Source organism: Falco rusticolus, chromosome 15, assembly GCF_015220075.1.
Source record: "Falco rusticolus isolate bFalRus1 chromosome 15, bFalRus1.pri, whole genome shotgun sequence".
NCBI lineage: Eukaryota > Metazoa > Chordata > Aves > Falconiformes > Falconidae > Falco > Falco rusticolus.
In genome coordinates this window covers 22,129,280-22,150,390 of record NC_051201.1, presented here as the reverse complement: position 1 = coordinate 22,150,390, position 21,111 = coordinate 22,129,280, and the positions used below count along the sequence as shown (strand labels likewise).

The window sequence follows — 21,111 nt, the reverse complement described above, 5'->3', positions numbered from 1 at the left end:
AAACCTAAGGCAAAGCCAGTGCTAAGTGGGGAAAAAAAAAAAAACAACAGTCTTGCTTATATTGAAGACAACAAATACCAACACAGACATAAAAGGAAAAAACCCACCAAACACACCAGCATTCAGAAACACTGCAGTATATATAAGGTTGAGTAAATTTAGAAAAGGCAGCTCTTATGTCTGTGCTTGCCCATCAACCAAAGTTCCACTGTGTGAGAAATACTGACAAACACAGGCTCAGCACCCAAATGAACTCCCGGCTTGGGGTGGATACCAAGCAATTCTGAGCAAGATTTTGCAATAATGAAACAGAAAATGAAGAACAGGATGACTACAGTCATTCTTGGGACCTACACTAAGGCGTTACCCAGAAAGGACACTACCTACTGCTGCACCACAGAAGATGAGAAGGAGCAACATTAAAAAGAAAAAAAAAAAAAAAGGAAAAATGAAGATAGGCAAGAGAGAGAAAGTGATCAGCAAGGCAAAATCAAATAGCTTGAGAAAGAAATGCATGGTTGATATTAGCATAATACAAGCAGTGAGAAGACGTGCTCTCTAGGCACCGAACGGAGGGGAGCAACCCCGCAGTGCCACGGCGCTGCGAGGAAGGTGCCGCCGCCGCCTGCCCCGGTACACCCCAGGTAGGCACCCGCATTTGGTAGCTCGCCCCACGTCTTCGTATCTTCTGTGTAAGAGACAGAAAACTTACTCTGCAGAAGTATTTTTACATTGAGAGGGGCAAACAGTTTTGAGGATTCCGTCTTTTTACACAAATGGAACAACACTTAAGGTTTCAACAAAATCCTCCGAGCTCCCGCGAGCTCCGGGAGCGGCACGGCACCGTGCCCCTGCACACCGAGCCCCAGCCCGCCCCAACCGGCCGTGCCAAAGCCCTTGTTTTGCAAGTCATACAAGTACCGGGGGCACCGAGCGGCACCGGTGCAAGCTGCCGCGGCTCACAGCCGGCGCAGCGGCGGGCCAGGGCTGCCCAGCTCCAGCGGACCCCCCTTCCATTCAAGTTTTGCCGCTTTCTTTTTTGCGAGCTCCTGATTCCACACCGAGCCCTGCTCCCGGCCGCTCCGGGGCCTCCACGCAGCACCGGGAGCGCCAGCACACAGCCGGGCGCACGGCAAGCGGGGCCGGAGCGGGGCCGCCCGCCTTCCCTCGGCGGCTGCCCCCCGCGGGGGGCAGGGGGACCTTAGCGAGGCTGCCCACTCCCCTGGAAGCCGAACGAAGCGCCCGCACAAAGCAGGGGCGCCCAGGGGGGCGCGGGCCGCTGCCTCAGCCGGCTGGCCCGGCCCCGAAGCCCGGCGGCCTCCTGGCCCCCGCCCCGGCCAGTACCCTGTCCCGGCGGCAGCGGCACAGCGCGGCTCCCGCTCAGGCGGCGGGCGGGATGCGGGTGAGCGCGGGGCCCTCATTAACCAAGGGCTGGCCCCCGGGTCCCCCGCCGCCACGGGAGCCCGGCCGGCCACTGCCCCCTTCCCCTCTGCGCCGATGCCCGCTTCGCCTCAGCCCCGCGGCGCCCGCCCCGCCGCCGCTGACCCGAGGGGAGGGCAGAGCGGAACGCACCCCGCCCCAGCTCACCTCAGCCCCGCCGGGAGCTCTGCAGGGCCCGCGTCCCCCAGCCCAACGGCACCACTCCTTTGTGCCGCGGCGGCGCACGGCGGAAAGATGGAGGCCACACACGACCCGGCCCCGCCCCGCCCCGCCCGGCCCCGCCCCCCGCCGTCTCCCGGGCGACCCGCCCCGCCCCGCTCCTGGCCTCGGCCCCGCCCCGGGGCCCGCTCTTCGCCCAATCGAGGCGCTGGGCCGCGTGGACGTCACCTGTCAGCCGACCCTCCTGAGCGCCCCTCTGCCTTCTGCAAGAGCAGCGCGGATTGGCTATCGGAGGGGAGGGGCTGCCTAAGGAAGAACTCACTCGGTTGGCTCTTGCGGGCGGAAGGAGTGGGGCGACCGGCGGCGGTGAGCGAATCGGGGCGGGCCGGCGGGGGGTATCAATGGCGGCGCTCTGAGCCGGGCTGCGCCTTTCGCTCTGGCGGGCCGGCGGCCGCGGTACGTGCTGGCGGTGGCGGCCCGAGTCCCGGGTGGCGGCAGTGTCTGAGGCGGGAGCTGGGGGCTCTGTGAGCGCGGCGGGAGAAGCGGCCGTGGCCGCGCTGCGGGGCCTTTCGAGCGGAAGGGTGACAAGGGCCGGACCCGGGCCCTGTGAGCACGGCGGACCGGGCCGGGGGGGCCGCTCCCACCGCGAGCAGGCGGGGGGCGGGTAGGAAGGGGAGGTAGCGGCGAGGGCTTTGGCGGGGCTGGCAGCAGGCCCCGGCCTGGCGCGCCCAGGCCTGCGCCCGGGAGGCTGAGCCGCCCCTCGGGCACCCTCCGCCGCGGCTCCAGGCCCGGCGCACGGCGATCCGTTTGCTGTGGCGCGGTAGGGGAGCGCTGTTTAGCGGGGGCTGAGCGCGCCGGAGGCTGCACCGGTAGCCCAGGCATCGTCTCGGCTCAAGGGCTGTTCGGCCTGGGTAGTGGCAGGTTTTGTGGTCCTGGCAATGTTGCTCGCCGGTAGTATCGAAAGGTGCAGTTTACAGCTGCGACACAAACTCCTGCGTTTACGGTGACAGCTTATCACTGGCTAGACTGCAGTCACCGGGCAGGGGACAGCTGCCAAACACCTGCGTTTGGTCTGGTCTGGAAGATTTTGTGTGTGTGTTTCGGATGGGTGAGGGCAAAGAATACAGTGAGATTAACAATTTTATAAGTACAAGTCAATATAAATGTGATACTGCTTGAGTTTTAATTTTTTCCCCACAACTTTTTGCCCCAGGATGTGGTTGTCAGTAGTTACTTGCTGGAATGTGTTTGATCAGACGCTACTTTCCAGGTTTGCAGTGAAAATACTGTAGCTGTATGTCAATTCATAAACCTTAATCTCCTTCAAGTATCTTAAAATATAGTCTTAGGTGAACTGGCTGATCCAGAAGGCAGGTGGTTTACTCTTGCAGGCTTTAGTCCCAGGTGATACTGTGCCCTTGCTGAATCCCTCTCATTTTGTTTTTACAACTTTCTCTCACCGTTGTATCGGAACCTTTCGTTTCTGATTGATGTTGAGATGATGTAAGTGGAGTACCAGGTTATCTGGTTTATACAGCACTTGGGTAGGAAAGCTGGTCTTGTGATAAGGACCTGCATTCAGGAGGGAGATTCAATTTTCATTCTTTTCTATAGGTGTCCAGCTTGAGCCACCTTCAGAAATGACACTCAAAGAGCAGGTGTTCCATGCTTTCTGGAAAGTACACTTGTCTTAGTGTGGATTTTTGTTAGATATTAATAAAGAAACGAAAGAAAAGTGAAAAGAAAAAGAGAAGATCACTAATCCTTGGTCTGTCCTTCCCTTCCCCAGCTCTTAAGAGAATCCTTTTGTCTTGTCTTCTTGTGACAATTCCCACCTTAAGCACTCATCCTGCTATTACAAATATTTAGCCAGTGCTCTAACCTGTATTTCTCCTGAGACCTCAATTTGTCATTTGTATTGCAAACAATACCTCACAAAAGTATCAGTTTTTGTAACAATTTCAGGACTCTGCTTCCTGCAAGAGTGGTTCCTTGTGGTACAAGTGAAGAATGATAAACAGGTTCCTTCTGTTATTTGGGTTATTGCATCCCCCCCTCCCTAGAAGGGTAAATGTTCTGGGTTCCCTTCCACTGCTGAAATGCAGGCTGGGTGAGACCCTAAATGGGTAATACTTGGCAGTATTGGCAGTGCAGGGGCAATCGTCTGTAGTCTTTGCGGTTCTTGCTGAAGTTATACCAGGGAAATAAGAAGAAACTAGAGAAGACTGAGGTTAGCATGACTTTAAATGAACAGCTGTATTTATGTTGTACTTACATACAGAGGCTTGATGTAAGAAACAAAAATAGGCATTAATGCTGCATTCTGTAGTACAGAGCTGGTAGAATAAATCTTGAAAGGAGCCACTTAAGATTTGCAGAAGCAGTTTGTTTCATCCTGGGCTTAGAGGTATCAAGACCATGAGTTTCCTTCTTGCAATGACTCCTTGGAGCATCTCCACCCTGCACCTAGTATTGAAATAGGGCCCTGGCCAGTATTCAGGATCTCTTGAAGCGGAGGCAAGTGTACTGTGTCAGAAGGGGCTAATCTCACCCCGGTTTAGCCCAAGGGATTCCCTCTTTCACTCGCTTCTTGAACTCTCTGTAACCCTGACGGGGCTGTCCAAGCCTAGCACTCCCCAGAGCTGCAAAGAGGTGCAGAATGCTTTTGAAGATTAGAGAGATTAGTTGCTAATTTCTGAAGTCTCACTGTTAATGACTTAGAAATACAGGTATTCAAATCACTGAAAACAGGAAAACTTATCTTGAGTTTTCACAGAATGGATGAAAGGAACTTGGGTAAAGTGAGGGCAGAGTGTCAAATCCTTTCTCTGGAACAGAAGGTTGTAAGAACTGACATCAAAGGATGTAGGTGTGGTTTATTAATATTTTTTCATATATTTATGTGAGTAAGATAAATCCAAAGTGTGGTGGGGAAAATTCCATTAAAATATGACTTTTAGAAAAGCAACCTGAGGCAGAAAACTGACAGGGAGAACATATTATGAAAAAGAGTAAGAAGGTGGTGCTATTTGTCTTAGCAGTTATGCAGTGAGTAGGTATCTCAAGCTGTGCTTGCTACGTAGTAGTCTTTGGAGAACTGAAGTTTCTATGAATGCAGTGGGTCTGTTTTTCAGGATGTGTAGTAATGTCTCATGCACTGACAAGTGAAATCAAGTCCCTGATGTCTTTCATATTGTGCTTTTAGGACAAGCTGTTCCACAATGGATGGGGGAGATGGTACTGCTGACCTTGTGATTAACAAGAGGTTTGTGTCTGAATCAGAGCTAGAGGAGCGACGAAAGAGAAGGCAGGAGGAATGGGAAAAGGTCCGAAAACCTGAGGATCCAGAAGGTATGAGGTAGATTTTAATAATTATAGGAAAGAGACCGGAGAACGTTTCACTTTCATGTAAAACAGAAATAAAAGATAATAGCTTGTATTATACAATTGCAAAAGGTTTTTATGTGAAGGAGCTAAGAGCTGTTGGTGATTTAGTATTTCTGACATATGGTCTCATTTCCTGATTTACTCCTTCCTTTCAGAATGCCCAGAGGAGGCATATGACCCACGTTCGTTGTATGAAAGACTTCAGGAACAGAGAGAAAAGAAGCAGCAGGAGTTTGAGGAGCAATTTAAATTCAGTAAGCATCAGCAGTTACTATTTTGAACTGAAACCCAGCAAAGTGCATGTGTTGTGTGCAACAGCTGTATACAACATCTGACTAAAGGAGATACCTGTGTGTCTTGTCTGCCTCTCTGAGAGAGAAACAGAGGCTTTAGAAAAGTGTTACTGCAATCTTGTGTTTATCAAGGATGGTAGATTTTCCTGCAGGTAATACTGTTCTGGGCACCAAGGCAGCACTCCACGCATGCAAAACACAGAAGTTGCCTACAGTTGTGAAGCTGCATCCCTGTAAAGTGTGGAATAATAGGCTTATTTTGCACATTGCGTTAAAAAAAACCCTGATGCCAATCCATGGAAAAGTGGATGTGTAACCTGGTTTTGTGACTCTGGAACTCATGCTTTAACACAAGACCATTCCATTTGAATCGATAAAAAGAAATCCTGTTCCAGCAGCTGTTACATTTCCAAGCTTTAGTTAGTTGACACAAAAGTGATTTGAGGCTCAAAGATTACTATTTGGAAAAAGTAGAGATACAGCAGCTGATTCTTCAAAAAGTAGATGTTTAACTCTGCTAATGAAATGGAAATCTAATTTCTACTGATGTTTGAATTTCTGGTTTTAGAGAAAAATCCTTTGCATTGTATCACCTGTATATGTGCTGCTGAGTGCAAAGATGATAACGAGAACTAGAAAGTTATTAGTCAACCATTTTGGGAAAAAGTGAGTTATGAGCTCTATCTAAAGAGAAGTGAGGATGATACTGTGGGACTCCATTTTAAGGTCGGTTCTGATCGATTTTGGTTCTTTAGCTGGAAGCGTTACCCTCAAACTATTGTGTTCTTTAAGCTCCAGTTTGCTGAAGTGGATTCTGTCTAGAATTTCTCTTGTATTTGTGACGCATCAAAGCTATGTTTTACCTGTAACTATGGCACCATCTCTGAGCTCTGTTAGACAACACTTCCTGCCCCTGCAGGTGCTGTCGAGTACATGATTGATTATCTTGATTGTCTTTCCTGTTTTGTAGTAGATGCTTTTAGAATCATTCCTGTAGCCAAATGTCTTTGGGAGAAGGTAAGTGGGATTCACTGACTAAAGATCAATGTTGGGTGGACTGTGGACCACTTAGTTTACTTCATCAGAGTTCAGCTCGATTTGGCCACTGGTGACAAGGTTTGTCCCCTAATATGCTTGAATTTGCCTTAAAAGTTTCATAAGTATTTTTCCTATCCATGGTAATTTTGGAGGAATAAAAATGAGTCCAGCGCACTGTCATTCTGATAAGTCAGGATTGATGATGGGACTTGGGAGGGGAAACACTTTAATGCTGAAGAATTGTGTTCACATAAACACACAAATTTAGTTTCTCTAAACCTTTTGTGTATATAAAAACCAGTATATGGACCAGCAGTTCTCCTTTCTGCTAGGTTATTCAGCATTGCAAGAATGTCTTCCTTTTCAAAGTAAAGTAATTTTAGTAGACTGTTACAGCATTTAAAATGAAAAATTATTCTAGTATTCTCTAAAATGCAACTTTAAAAATTTTATTTCTGAACGATTATGTTCAGCAAAACAGGGATAAGTGGAAGTTATTTCCTGTCTCTTAAGTTTCTCTTGCATTTTTGGTGGTGAAAAGTGGGAAGAATTCTTTCCAGCTGGAGACTTTTGAGTTTACTTCAGTAAACTTTTGATCCAAATCATCTCTGGTGATGTGACTAAGCAATTCTCATCCAAATAGCCACCAGAAAACTGACTGCAATCAGCCTGGATTGGAAGGGCTTCTAATAACCCATCTAAATGATTTTTTTCCCTTGCCCAGTTATATTAGATCTGCAAGGACTTTCCTTTCATTCAGGGAACCTGTAAGCCAAGTACTGGAATAAGAAGCATCCGTGAGTGAGGGTAACTGGGAAGTAAACTACTGCTTTTAAGGAACCCTTGCAGAATAACAGATCCTGCTAGCGTGGGGAACAAAACCTACTGCAGACGATTTAGTAGAGAATCTCAATAATGTCAGCTATAAGGATCACTATGGCTGCTTCTCTTAGTCTGCAGATCAGGCAGGCAGAAAATTAAATTAATGCATGTCACTTCAAAAAATACAGTTACACTACTTTTGCTGTTTGAAGGGGCCCTCAGCAGTAGTAGTGAGTGCTACTAGTTACCATTTAAAGATTTATGAATGAGCTCTGTGTTCTTAGAGTTGGAAAGAGTAGGGATCAGCCTTTAAAAAGGAACCTCAAATAATATGTGATTCCTAGAGCTTTTCTGTCAAAGGCAGAAGCTTGCTGATTATCAGTGTAAATGGATTTCTTAGCTTGCTATTAAAGTGAGAAGAACTTGACTGTGTGGGTGAAGATTAAAAAAAGTATGGCAACCTCATGTAAAAGCCTAAAAAATCCTCTTATGGAATTAATCTCTAATGAAGCCTAAAGGTGATGTTTGGGTTAAGGTTTCTGAGGATAACTACAAATAGCAAGAGTTGGTTTTTCTAAAAAATATTTTTATTACCTTTCTAACTAAACCATTAGATTGAGAGATGTTGAACATTTGCAGAACAGAAAATAAAAGACTTCCTACTACACTTTTTTTTTCTTTTTTCTTAAATAGATGTTAATTTCGGTGAGTTACTAATTGTTTAAGAAAATGTACTTCCTATTTTGAGGCAAGATTTATTCAGAGAAGTAATGTGTTTTTTTCCAGTTGTTGAATGGTTTAAGAACAGATTCTAAGGAAACAGGCTTAAACATGGTGTCTGAAACCAAACCAACAAATAATGTCATTGCATAGTGTGGTTATTCCTTGTTTTGTGTAACCTGTTCCAAATGGTGTTTCAGAACTGCAGAAAGGCTGCTTGTGTGAAGACTTGGTTGATTTTCCTTAATTATACAGCATTTCATGGCTACCTATGGATTGTGCCTTACTTTTGCTCTAGCAATAGTGTTGTGTTCAAACTGTGTTAGTTTGTTGTAGTTTGTGTGCCTGAGTGTGTAAGAGTTTCAGCTTGTTAGCATCCAGTATCACTAACTGGGAAGTATTTTTATTCCTTAGTTCTAGAATCCAGCAGATAGCTTGTGGAGTTTGCTGTGTACCCTTTTGTCAGCACAGCAGCGTGACTGCTGGAGTACCCAATTCACTCGGCCACACAGGACTCTACTCCCTGTATTCCCAGGGACTTTGTGCAAATTGTTCTACCTTGGCAGTATTAAGAAATGCCATATGCGAGATGTGGACGCTTACGTACATTTATGAGGCAATTTGAGATCATTGGAAAATGTTCTAAGAGAGGGCCAAGTAACACAAAACAAATGGCTGCTCCCAAAGTGGTTTTAGTTTATCAGTATGCATTCTTTTCGTTTTTTCAGAAAATATGGTAAGAGGCTTAGATGAAGATGAGACGCATTTCCTTGATGAGGTTTCTCGGCAGCAAGAGCTACTAGAAAAGCAACGAAGAGAAGAAGAGCTGAAAGAACTAAACGAATACAGAATATCCTTTGCATTAAAAGGGCTGGCAGTTATATTGAGGAGGATAAGAGACTGGCTGTAGTTCTATTCTGTTATTGACGTTCTTTCTATAAAACTGGTTTACAGAACATGTACAATGACAGATTTTTAAATTTTAATGTTTTCATTGTAGCTTGGGTCTCCCACTGTAATTTTTTTATATTTCCGCCCCCAGGCCCCACATGCCATTGGTACTTTTCTTTCCATCTCCCCCTCCACATTGTTTGGGATTTGGGATATAGGATGCTTTCTCTCTCTAATCAGTGCCAGTCAAGGGAGGTTGGAATGATTTGAGGATTTCTGTGCTAAGCTAAATGTTTTTTTGAGGTTTACTGAATCTGTGGAGAGCCTCATGGTTTCTTTGCCTTCTAATGAAAACAATTGCTTTTAAGTCGTTGGTGAACAAAACACAAGTTCTCAAGGATACTTTAGTGTAAATGAGGACGTGACCAAAACCAGTCAGCAAATAAAGCTGAATGGTGCCAGTGCTACGAAGATCTGCATTACTTTGTATTAGTTAATGATTTACAACTTAGAGCGTCTGCTCTGTGAAGAGCATCTTAAGTTACCTTGGTAACGTGTTTATGAAAAAGCAATACTGGCACTTTTCTTTACTTCAAAAATAGGTTGTAGTTGGTTGATGGATGTGGAATATTTTTTTGATTTGTTGGATCTAATAATGGGATGTTCATGGGATATATTTAGTTTCGGTGGTGGTTGCTTGCGGGTCTGGCTGATGCAGGGATGTGCGGTATAAGATTATGCTGTGGAAGCAGCTGACAGCTCTAGTTAGGTCACATACATCTGGGATGAACCATACCAGCCCAGAGGGAATCTTATGTTGTCTTCAATTAGCCACATAACACACTGATCCCTGAATTCAGTGAGCAGGGCCTGTTCAAGGCGTGCAGGCCATCTAACCTCAGTCTTTGCAGTCCTACTAATATCACCTGGCTCTGTATCTGAAGTCTTGCTGAAAATTAAACCGTAGAATTTCTTCCTGATGAGGTGGAAGGAGGGAGGATGTTTTATAGTTGCCTCATCTCGTGAGAAACTGGAGTTTTGCCCATTCCATTTCCTTTCTTTTTTTTTTTTTTTTTTATTTAACCATAATATTTCAAGCAACCTCAGACCAACTTGCAAAATGACTCACCTTTGTTTGAAATTTTTGGTGATATTCTTTACAATGCAAAAGTTGGTTTTGCATCGGCAGGTTGTTACTGATGGTTTATCAATACAGTGACAAAAACCAGTGGGTACTGGGTAGATACTCTGGATCTATAGATACCATTCAAGCGCTCTTCCAAACTCATAAGAGGAATGTCGACCCAGCGGGTTTTGTTATTTGGTCTTTTTCTTGGTATAATATCTAACTTAAGTTACCCAGAAGCATTAATTTCATGGTAATACCTGTGTCAATATTCACGTACAGAGCTTTTTTTCTTCCCCTTCTTTTTTTTTTTTCTTCCCCTTCTTTTTTTTTTTCTTCCCCTTCTTTTTTTTTTTCTTCCCCTTCTTTTTTTTTTCTTCCCCTTCTTTTTTTTTTTCTTCCCCTTCTTTTTTTTTTTCTTCCCCTTCTTTTTTTTTTCTTCCCCTTCTTTTTTTTTTTCTTCCCCTTCTTTTTTTTTTCTTCCCCTTAGTTTTTTTTTCTTCCCCTTCTTTTTTTTTTTCTTCCCTTTCTTCATTTATTAGGCTGAACAATCATGAAGTCCTGTACCTTAATGATAAACATGCCTGAGAATATTTTAATGTGCTCTTGAGCGTAAGAAATTCATGTGCATGGATGCATAGGAATTTTACTTCCCCCTACATAAACAGCTAGGGGCTTTTGTTCCTTACCCTATCCAGCTCCACTGGTCTGACAGTGTTTAAAGATTTACAGGTATTTTCTAAGCCAGTGCCAAGAAGTCTGTTTGAGGGCAACACCCTCCTCTCTTAAATCCTATGTAGATGTCAGAAAAACCCCCCTCCAAGAAGCAGGCTTTACTGTAGGACAGGTTTTTTTAATGCAGTTGATATTTAAGATTGAGAGGTTTATTTCTAATGTAGTCTTCCTGAGAGGGGACCCTTCTTGACTAGGTATAGTATTACATTTGCTAATGGCAACAGTACATACAAAATCTGTTAAAAATGTGCTGTGTCTCTGGTAGTTGAGGAGTGTTAAAGAATGGCATCCCAGATGGAAATGAAAAGCCTGTAATTTGGTATCTTAAAATAAAAATTTTTGGGTTCATCAGCCAGGCTTGGGTAGTCCTGTGTTAGAATATAACAAGGTAGCAAACCCAAACGGGGAAGTTGAACGCTGCAGTGTGTGAAAGCATGTGTTGTGATGTCAAACTGTGTTCGACACAAGCAGCTTTCAGATTGCTTCTGATAGCCACAGGATGGCACTCCTGTGCCATCCTAAAAAATAAATAGACTTGAACAGTCTGGTTTTGACTTTCAGTTGAGGTAGGGAGCAGTCTGGGTTTCTGCTGTATCCTTAGGAAAATCAAATAAGGAGTGGCATCTAGGTGCTCCTAACTGTAAAGTGATTGGAGACTTGGAGTGTGTCACTTCGGAGGAAGGCCTGAGGTTTTGATTTGCAGATGTTCCATGAGGAATAAACCCCCCTGACTCCAAATACATGTCCCATCAATGTGAAATTCACAATCCAATATTCGTCTGTAGTAACTGGGCACGTGTGAAACCCCAGCTCGTGGAGCAGATCCACCTTATCAGTAGAACTGTAGTCAGTGAAGAAACTGGTAGAAAGCTAGATTTAGGGTTATAAACAAATACCCTTTTAAATTAGGTTGATTTGTCTTTGCTATTGCAGTTTAAAAGTTTTGCAGAAGCTTTTTTGACTTACTGGCACCTCATGAGCAAACAGGATCTTTGACAGACCTTACTTCATCAGATACAACTGGTCATTAACTGTTGACAGGACTAGATCCTGCCACAGAAGGAGACCTGTTTAGTGTGTGTGCAGAGTGAGTGTGCCTTAATAACAGACCAAGCTGCTTCTTATTCTGTCTGAGAACCTGCTTAAGCTTCTCCACCTCATTATAGGCTTCAGCTGCATCCCACCTTGCTAACACTGTTTTAAGCTACTTAGTTTTTCTGTGCAGTTGCAGTCTTTTTGGATGAATCTTGGACCACATGCACACTTAATCAGATCTGTCTCCTTCCTCTTGGGGCTGGTGTTTAAATTGGCCTTGTGGTCCTTACAGAGAGATGAGCTGAGAAGTTAGAGTGATAAATACCAAACCAGAAAATTGAACTGTTTTGCTTTGGTAGGCTGAAGTCTGCTGGGCTCAGCAAAAGGAGGGTTTGAGGAGTTCATGAGCTCACATATTGCTGCTTAGTTTTTTTGGTAAGGATTAGGGCTTGAAGCAGCAAATATTAATTGCAAATGTGTTGATCTGCATAAAAGGGGGAAATACTGCATGCCTTTCTTTTTTTCTTTTGTTTTTTTTCCCCAGCCTGACCTTTCAGCTTTTGTAAGACCTTTAGGAAAAGGGAGGATGATGGATATGTTTATGAGTGCTGGATGTGTTGTGTACTGCACCTTTCTGGCTTTGGAAAAGCAGTTGCTAGTCTGCTGCCTGGATATCTTTACAGAGAGAGCTCAAATTGATACTGGCGAGAGCTCCGAACCCAGAGCATGAAGTCTTTTCTGTCTTGGCTGAAGGTGTCAGCTAAGTGTCATTACAAATTAGTTTATTTTGTTAGAATACGTGAATGAAGTTCAGTCGATGCTGTCAGCAGAGCTGGCTAAATATATCAGAGAGGAAGTGTCTGTTCTCCCCATTCCTTCCTGGTTGATCCTTAACCCTTAATTCACAGCACTCTCAAAGTGGGAGTCAGTATGGACCCAAAGAAGGAAACGGAGAAGAAATTGTCCATGAAGTCAGTGGAAAACAAGAACAAATTCTCTCAGGCAAAGCTGTTGGCAGGAGCTGTGAAACACAGAAGGTTAGTTTCACACCTCTATAAATTCATGAGGAACGGAACCCAGTTAGCAGTGTAAAGGGAGGCAGGCCAAAACTGCCTCCAGAGAGTGAGGTGTGAACCTTAGCCCTAAAGAAAAAAGGGGGGAGGTATAAGAAAAGACCAGCGTTGTTTCTATAGGCTCTCACAAACTGTGGGAAAAACATGAAGCAGTTCAAATAGATAAGTGTGTGTAAAGAAGTGGGTAGGCTCTTCATTCTAGACTGCCAGGCTTGGGCAATCCTGCTTGGGGATCTAGAGGGAATCTATTTTACATCTCTATTTGTAGATATCGGTGTCACCTCACTCATGTAATTTTACTAAGGTTTGCATAGTTTATCAGCCAATTTTACCTGTGTCTAAAATGGTTTGTTTTAATTGCTGCTGGGGGCAACACAGGGGAGACACAGGTTACAAGAGAAGATGTTTGTGTACCAAGCAAACTTCCCTTGTTCCTCGCTCATCTGCACTGATATATCAACACTCTTTCCATCCCAGGGAGATGGCAGCTGGTTTGTGATCTGTTTGCTGTTTTGATCTTGGCCTGCAAACACGGCTGCTGGTGTGCTACAGGTTATGGAGAAACTAGGCATGTGGGACCAAGACTTATTTCCCACCGATGAGTCATCTAATACTTAAGATGATTACTGACATCTCAAAATTCAGTCAGTGTTTTTGAATCTGTCCCAGAGAACAAGAGATTATTTTAGAAGCTGCTTTTGTAGGGTGATGTTTAGCTCCCAGTACAGCAGTAATTGCGTGTCTGAAAACTTAAGTAAGCACTTCCTCCACCTAATGTGTGTGGGGTTGGGTAGTTGTTTGGGTTTTTGGAAGGCAGAGAAGAAAAATGCTGAACTGATAACAAGCAGCCAACAATTTTTTTTTTCGTGTAACTACTAGTACTTAGCCCAGTAGGATGTAGAGAAGGAGCTGGCATGTGCTTAATGGCACATCTAAAGTCTGCAGATGGCATCTATTTGAAGAGAGCATCTTAACTGACATGTCAGTGCCATCACAGTCTTGCTTTGCAGTCTTCTATTTTTGCCGTCTTATCTTTTATTGCAAACTGGCCAAAATCAAGTGTAGCGTGAGCTCAACATCTGCTCTCTGAGCTTTGTAGTTCCTGTAAAGGATGTATTACTATTAAAACCTCCCCACACAGAATAATCTTTCTGTACTGTGTGTTCTTACGGGAACAGAAAAGAGTTAATGCATAATAATGCTCATACTTCATTGCTTTGGTTCATCACAGCTGAGGCTGGGAAACATTTGTTTATGTGGACGGCTTAGGATTAGGAACATGCAAGAGGGGGAAAAGAAACTGGGCAGTGACAAGGAAAGGCTGTAGAAGCTCTGAAGACTCAGAAGTCCACGTAACGCTCCTTTCCCCCAACACCACTTTGGACCCAAAAAGGACCCCTGTCTTTTTGAGGTCAGACACTGCAGGGGTGTGTGAATTGCTGCAAAACCTATTGGGCTTCTTACTGGGTGCAAGATTCCTAGATGTTTTAGAACAGGCTCTTCAGGTGCGTGAAGGAGGGGAAGGAAACCCTGCAAGGGAAAACACATGGATGTTGCACCAGCAAGCGTGGTAATCATCCACACATGCAAGCCTGTGGTCACGTGGGTGGCTGAAGCTCAGGTAGTTCTTCCTGATCTCCTGTGGGGTACTTCCAGATGAACAGGCAGCTCTGTGTTGCTGTGCAAGAGGTCTGATGTGGATTCCCAGTGGTGTGTTTCAGTTTCCCGAGGTCAGCAGGTGATACTTGCAGTGTAGGTGTTGATTCTTTCTAGGATCCTGCATGGTCCCCAAGGAGCCCCAGTTAACAGCAGTTAGAAGCGGCGATGGTCATCAGGGGATCCTGCTGGCATTTGCTGTAGCATTTGAGGCAAAGATGTGACTTCAGCTTCATGGTAATTAAGTGGTTGCTTATGAGGAACAAGACACTTTTTTATTTTTTCCACAGTTCAGATGGTGGTAACAGTGTGAAGAGGTTGAAACTAGATACTGATCACGATGAAAAGAATCAAGGTATGCCCTGATTTTTGCATGTGGGAAGCTGTCTGTCTCTCACCTGAACAGCAATGGACTTGGTGTTAAATCTGATAGAGGATTTGCTTTTCTGCTCCTTCATTATGCAAGACAGCACAGACTGCAATTGGCAAGTTTTCCCTTAAAGGAGTAGAAATGGTAACTATAGATGCTGACAGGCTTCATGGAAAGTAGGGCTGGAGGGAACCTCTACAGGTCATCAGTCTCTCCCCTGCCTAAACCATTCCTGACAGATATTTGTCTAAGCTGCTCTTAAATCTCCACAGATAGAGGCTGTGTACTCTCCTTAGGCCATTTATTCTAATGCTTAACTGATTTTACCCTTAAAGGGTTTTACCTGATAACTAATAGGAGTCTCCTTAGCTACATTTCAAGCCTAATGGTTTGTTCAGTTGACAGGAGACATGGAGATCATCTCCTTCCTTTTCACAGCAGCATTTAGTTTATTTGTATACATCCGCTATTAGCTTTTCATGCTATGAAGTGATCTTGTCCATCCTGAAACCAATTTGTTTCAGAAAATTATGGGGAACTAGAAGAAAAATTAAATTGCATTTCAGTCTTAGCTGTCAGGGCTGCGATTGACTTGCTGTCAGGATACTCTGACACAAATAGGGTGAGCTGTGATTGTGTAATGACAACCCAAGGCGCTTCCTGAATCTCCTTCTGTTCAGTAAACTTTCAGAGCACTGGAAATAATTAATTAGAGGTGGAAGATAGAAGATGTTGACTAGTAGAATGATGGAATAAAACTTTTCCCCAACGAGGCTGTTATATTGCAAAAAAAGTACTCAATTACACAAAGCAGATTTAGTGGGTTTGGTACTTGACAAGCATCAAACTGACAACTTTAGAATAAATATCTGTTACATCAGCATAGAGCTGGGCTTAAACTAGCGATGAGAAAAAAATAAATAAATCCCCTGAGGTAGCAAGTCCTTCCTGTCGGAATAGCTTTATTGCAGCATAAAGCTGCCTTATGCTTTAATTAAATCCTGCAATCGTCTGCTGCTTGTGTGGCAATAGCAGGTGAATGACATGCAGCAGTTCCTGGGTTGATTAAAAGCCCTTTCTTGTGATCTCGATTTTGACTGAGGTACCTCTCTTTCAGAAAAACCATCCTGTGTTCCCCTGGGGAGCAGCTCGGTGGGAGGCTCCACAGTCCACTGTCCCTCAGCAGCCGTGTGCATCGGGATCCTGCCTGGCCTGGGCGCCTACTCAGGAAGCAGTGATTCGGAGTCCAGCTCGGATAGCGAAGGCACCATTAATTCCACTGGAAAGATTGTCTCTTCTGTCTTTCGTAGCAACAGTTTCTTTGATGGTCCATAATTAAATTGCTCCGTGTGTAATGTAGTGCAGAGTATCTTCCAAAGCCCTGATGGATGCTCGATGCATCTTTCTGCCCCAAATATAATCTTTCTAGCTAACCTCTCAACTTTAATACACTCAGATACTCCTAAAATAACTCATTATATCTTCCCCCGTCCCGTCCCCCCCTTTCCATTTCTGGGGTGCATACTGAGCCTGGAGGAAAGGCTGCCATCCTAAACCAGAAGGCACAGCTAGTAATGTAATGAAGGTCTGAGGGTACAGAGGAGAGAGCTTTTACCTTTTAAAATTCTTACGGAAATAAAGCATTCTGGTGATCTAAGAAGTTTATACAAGACTAACAGGCAAAAAATACTCACTTGAAGCAGTGAAGTCTTGTAGAAACAGCCATGTGTTCTGTTTTAAAATGTCATTTTTATTCTGTATTTGAGAAATGGGGGCAGAACAAAAATGAAGCAGATGGGGAAGTGTAGATTGCCATGACACTGTAAAGAAGTTTTAGTGTTAAATGATTAAAGACATTCTGAATGCATTTTTTTTTTTATCTCAGCTTGTGCCATTCATAATTGTTCCTATTCCATTAAGCAATTTCTGTTCTATCCAACCAGCCCCTTCCTCAAACTGCCACCTAGGAGAAGTGCAAGCCAGCCTCCTACAAATGCAGAGACGGTGATGGAAAACTTGTTCTGAGTGAGTTCAGAGGAGCTGCAGTTGGCTGTTCTGCTCAGAGGCAATTGCTTCCACACCGGCGCTTGACAAGTCATTCAGCTTTTCTGCAGTGGTGTCCTGAAGGCATGTATCCACAGTGGGGGGGACTCCCCAGTTCAAGCATATCTCTTTGTGCACAAGCTGGAGAGCTCCACTATTCTTTGCAGTTGGTGGCTTTTGAATTTATGTTGGATTTAAGAAGCCTGCATGGGCATGTTTATAGGTGGTGTGAGCCAGGTGTGGGTGAGAAGTAGGCTGTGGAAGCCGCGGGCCCACCCTTCTCACCTCTGCATGCGAACAGCACTGCTGGGAGGTTGGTGGGCTGGCACCGCTCAGCTCAGCTGCTCAGAGGTGGAAGTGTCTGTGTGGCAGTCCCTCCCAGCAGTCCTGCTCTACCCACTATGAAGTGTAGGTGCTTCTGAGAAAACAGCTGATCCACGTGTACCAAAGGGCAAGTTACCTGAACGTGACACGAAGCAACTTGTAAGAGAGCAACTGGGACACAAGCAGTGAAAGCTGAAGGTCTTTAGCAGGATTCGTGGCTTAGCCTGACTGTTGAACCACGAGGAGGAAACAAGGAGAGTTACATTCACAATGAAGCTGTCCTCAGCCGAATACCGTTTCTGTTTGAACAGTGCTCTTCTGCCATCAGATCTTTGCAAACATACTGCAATTCCTCCCCTGTTTTGGGCTGCCTGGCACATCTTGTGTTGGCTCCAGGGTTGCTCTAGCTGCCGTAATTGTGGCACTTTCAGGTGGAAAAATAGTAAGATCTCTTTCTGCCTCCCTAATGCTTTGCTTTTGATGACTTTCATCGTAGTTATGGAACAAAATGGAAGTGATGCACAAAAAAGTGCCTGTTTTTCTTGAAAGCTGCATTTGCGAGAGCCTTGAGAAGTTGGTGTGAGAGATGTAGGTGTCCTTCCCTGGCATCAAGCTAGATCAATAATCTGTCTGTAGTCGCAGTAGCCTGGCCATTTTCCTGAGCGATACTTTGCACAGCTACAGGCAGAATGGCTGATTTAGACAAATTTGTAGTGGGAGTTGCCGGCCAGTTGTGGCAGTCATGGTGGTGGTCCATGGGAGCTGCAGGTGAGATCAGGGTGGGGTGATGGTGGTTATGTTGCACCATGCAAGGTCAGGGGGAGCCATAATTCAGTAAAAGCAGGCATGAGAGCTCCCTGCTCTACACTTTTTTTTTCTTTTTTTTCCTTTGTTCCCAGAAGAGCAGGGATAGGGTGCTTGTGTGAGCTAAAGGCGTTCCCCAAGCCTTTGAGTCTGAGTCACCTCTGCTGTTCTCATGGCCTGGGCTGTGTAAACAAACTGCAGAGCTGGCCTAGCTCATCACTCCATCCTTCTTACCTTCTTACAGTCAGAAGCCATCTGATGTTACTTGAGTGCACTGAGACATGTGCTGGGACATGAAGAGTGCAAGGGATGGAGGATAAATCAGACTTTCTGGAAACGGCAGCTGTGGCAGTAACCTTGCCCCGAGGCCAGCACGCTGGAGAAGAACGGCTGGCTCCAGCAGCTCTGTCATTCAGTGGTGGATTTAGATTTATTTTTTTGTTTTAATTTTTTTTAAGAAAAAAGCCATGACTGCATAGTGTGTGCTTCATCCCCTCCCCAGGGACAGCTTCATAAACTGCTTGTTGTCAGTGCTAGTTGTTAAAACTTAAAAGAGGTGTTAAAAAAAAATAATGACAAACCCCCACAAACACTCTACTAGCAGAAGAGCTTACGAGCTAGTGCAGCTGCATGTGAGGTTCTCTTATGGAAAGAAAAAAACCCATTTTTTTTCCAGCCACAGACTTTGATCTGGAAGTCGAGCTGCATACAGCGTTACTTTTAAACTAGCCACCCTTTAAAGGCTGCTGCTTCATTTGGAAGAGGGTAGTGGTGTTTGGCCCTTCCAGGGGGCTTTGCAAGGCACATATTTCGCAGAGCAGTCCCACCTCTCCCAAGGGATGGGGTCTCACCCAGCGCCATGCACAGAGGTGACCTGGGGCCTCACTGCCAGCTTTGGCTCCATGCTTTGGCCAAGCTGCGGGACCACACAGGGCAGCCTGTGTGCTGGTGACACGGTGGCAGCAGCGACAACCGCGCATGTGGTAGCAGTGGCTGGTGGCAATGAGCACAGCACGTGCACGCAGGTGTCTCCGGGCTTTATAGAGACACCAGCCTCTGGCCGTGAGCGCTTTTGCGAAGGGGAAGAGGGAGGTCAGGTCTGCTTGAGTTCGGAGTAAGCCTGGTGATCCCTGCAGCATATTCACCTTTCTACCTGCCAGCTTCAGAAGACCTTAATCTAGTTAACAACAGAAGAAAGCAGCAATTAGTGCTGAAGATAACACATTGCAGATGAGCGGCTCAAAGGAGCTGCTGGAGAGCAGGATTTTGTTACCCAGCCCCTCTTCTCGCAGGCACCAGGGAGCTTCTGTTACTCAGGCTTGGGAAAATGTTTAGCAATGAAGCAGCAGCGAACCATGGAGCTCCCTTTGCCAGTTTGCTGCGGGATCACCGGAGTTTTCCCGAGTACCGCACACAGCAGCCCCCTGCCCTTGGCTCCAGCTGGTGCTGAGAGCTGAGCAGGGAGTGCAGGGACGCTGCCCTCCGTGGGAGATCCATGCGCACTCCTGCCTTCAGTGAATCGCCCTCTGTCACGCAGCCGGGGGCTGATCCTGGGGCATGGTCAGCCAGGGTGGTGACCTTCCCATCTAGGAGGCCCTTGTTTTAAATGTCCAAGTTTCTTTATTAACCTGAGTATAACAAATATAACATGTACACAGTATAAAAATGAACATACAGGTACAACACAGATACATGAACTATACAATGACCAGTTCGTTGAATGATAATAAGATACTAAGCGCTGCATTGCTTGGAAAAAGCAAGTTTGATTGTAAAAATCGTATCCTGTTCCACTGAAATTATACAAAGTACATTCAATACCGAAAAATGACCCAACAGAGCAGGACCAGGGCATGGCCTGGCCGCTTAGTGTTACCTCGGGCTGGAACTGTACAAAATGAATCCAGACGCTTCTCTGGGACAAGTTTTAAGAACTTAGTAGTTAAATTAAGAAGTACAAAGTGTTTCAGAGAGGGTAGTCTCCTCTTAGAAGCATGTGGAACGTGCTTTTGGTAGGACCAACAGGCTTCAGCAACATGCAGAGGGCACAGCCTGGCACAGCTCTACGCGGGCTCCGAGTTGATGGGCGGCAGGTTTTGGTGCTTGAAGTACTGCACGACTTGCTGGGGCAGCTCTGCCAGCACAGCTTTGGCCAGGGTCTCCTTGGGGGCCTGCAGGCGAAAGGGAACAAACACTGGCATAAGAACGGCCATAGGGGACCGACAGCAAACATGGCTGGGCTGTCCCCAGCTCCAGACTGTGGCATTTCATTTAATACCCTCTAGAGTCCACTGGCAGCCAGCATTTTATACACCTGGGATTATTATATTCTATACTACACCTTCCCTCCAGGAGGTAATTTACTGGTAGGGAGGAATAAAACATTCTTGGTAGGTTAGAAAAACCAGGTATTGAGTAACAGGCAGTGAAATGGACAGACTCTGATTAGCTGTGAAAAGAGGGAAGATAATAAGCACAGGCTGATTTTCTGCATCCTCTGGCAATCTGTGCCAGCAACAGCATCTGGCCCAGGGCTGACTCCTGGCTGGGCACGATGGGCAGGGACCTGCCTCTCATTTTGTCTTGGTTTTTTTTTTTCTTTTTCTTCTTTTTCCTCTCTCTTCCCCCCCGCCCCTTTTTTTTTCTTCCATTCAGCAACATTTTTTCCAACACACATGCATGGGTCAGGCAGTGGGCAGGACAATCCATCCCGCAGAGGGGACGTGCAAGGCCAGTGCTGGCATTAGCCCTTTTTACGGTGCCAGGAAGGGACTGGTGGGACCCCCAGGGCCAAGGCCATTCAGCATTAAGCCCTCGGCACGTCACGGGTGCCAGATGAGGCCCGAGTAGGAGACACCAGCGTGGGACCACCACTGAGCCCAGCACCACCCCAGCTTGCTGCAGGAGCTCAGACCCTGTGATAATTAACTGGTGTTTGCTCCCACCTGCCTGGCAATGGCAGGGTGGCGGAGATGGGGGGATGCTCAGGTGGAGCAGTGCTATGGAGATATGGAGCGCTGCTGCCCCTGCTCGCAGCGCTGATGTGCCTGGTCCGTGCCAGCCCATCACTGAGGAAGGTGGACTTTAGGGCCAGGGTAAGGCAGGCAGGTGCCAGCCCTCTACCTCCTGCCTCAGTCTGCCTCTACTGGAGTTGCTCCACTTCCATTTCTGCCTGTGACCCCCTCCCCGCTGCCC

At 45.8% G+C, this 21,111-nt stretch overlaps 3 protein-coding genes across 8 annotated transcripts in view; 1 reads left to right on the top strand and 2 right to left on the bottom strand.

Annotated features, from left to right (window-relative positions):
* RSPRY1 (ring finger and SPRY domain containing 1) overlaps window positions 1–1,701 on the bottom strand; it is a 39,117-nt gene extending 37,416 nt beyond the window's left edge. The window contains exon 1 of one of the 2 annotated variants that reach the window (XM_037408823.1): window positions 1,588–1,701. The gene's annotated coding sequence lies outside the window, so the exon portion shown is untranslated. The remainder of the gene's footprint in view (window positions 1–1,587) is intronic. The other variant, XM_037408824.1, reaches the window with a different exon arrangement.
* Window positions 1,702–1,881: 180 nt separating this feature from the next.
* PSME3IP1 (proteasome activator subunit 3 interacting protein 1) lies at window positions 1,882–16,612 on the top strand. Of its 2 annotated transcripts, none has more exons than XM_037408882.1 (7): window positions 1,882–1,965; window positions 4,805–4,950; window positions 5,142–5,240; window positions 8,588–8,709; window positions 12,553–12,683; window positions 14,666–14,730; window positions 15,863–16,612. In XM_037408882.1, exons 2-7 carry the CDS (start codon window positions 4,821–4,823, stop codon window positions 16,078–16,080), a joined length of 765 nt encoding a protein of 254 aa, XP_037264779.1. In that variant the 5' UTR covers window positions 1,882–1,965; window positions 4,805–4,820; the 3' UTR covers window positions 16,081–16,612. The 2 variants fall into 2 exon arrangements, with proteins under 2 accessions (XP_037264779.1, XP_037264778.1); XM_037408881.1 differs by having other exon boundaries at window positions 1,954–2,055.
* Window positions 16,613–16,721: 109 nt separating this feature from the next.
* CPNE2 (copine 2) overlaps window positions 16,722–21,111 on the bottom strand; it is a 60,038-nt gene continuing 55,648 nt past the window's right edge. For all 4 annotated transcript variants that reach the window (XM_037408817.1, XM_037408819.1, XM_037408818.1 and 1 more), the window contains one exon: window positions 16,722–20,087. In XM_037408817.1, the coding sequence (XP_037264714.1) occupies window positions 19,980–20,087 (108 nt within the window). In that variant the 3' untranslated portion in view covers window positions 16,722–19,979. The remainder of the gene's footprint in view (window positions 20,088–21,111) is intronic.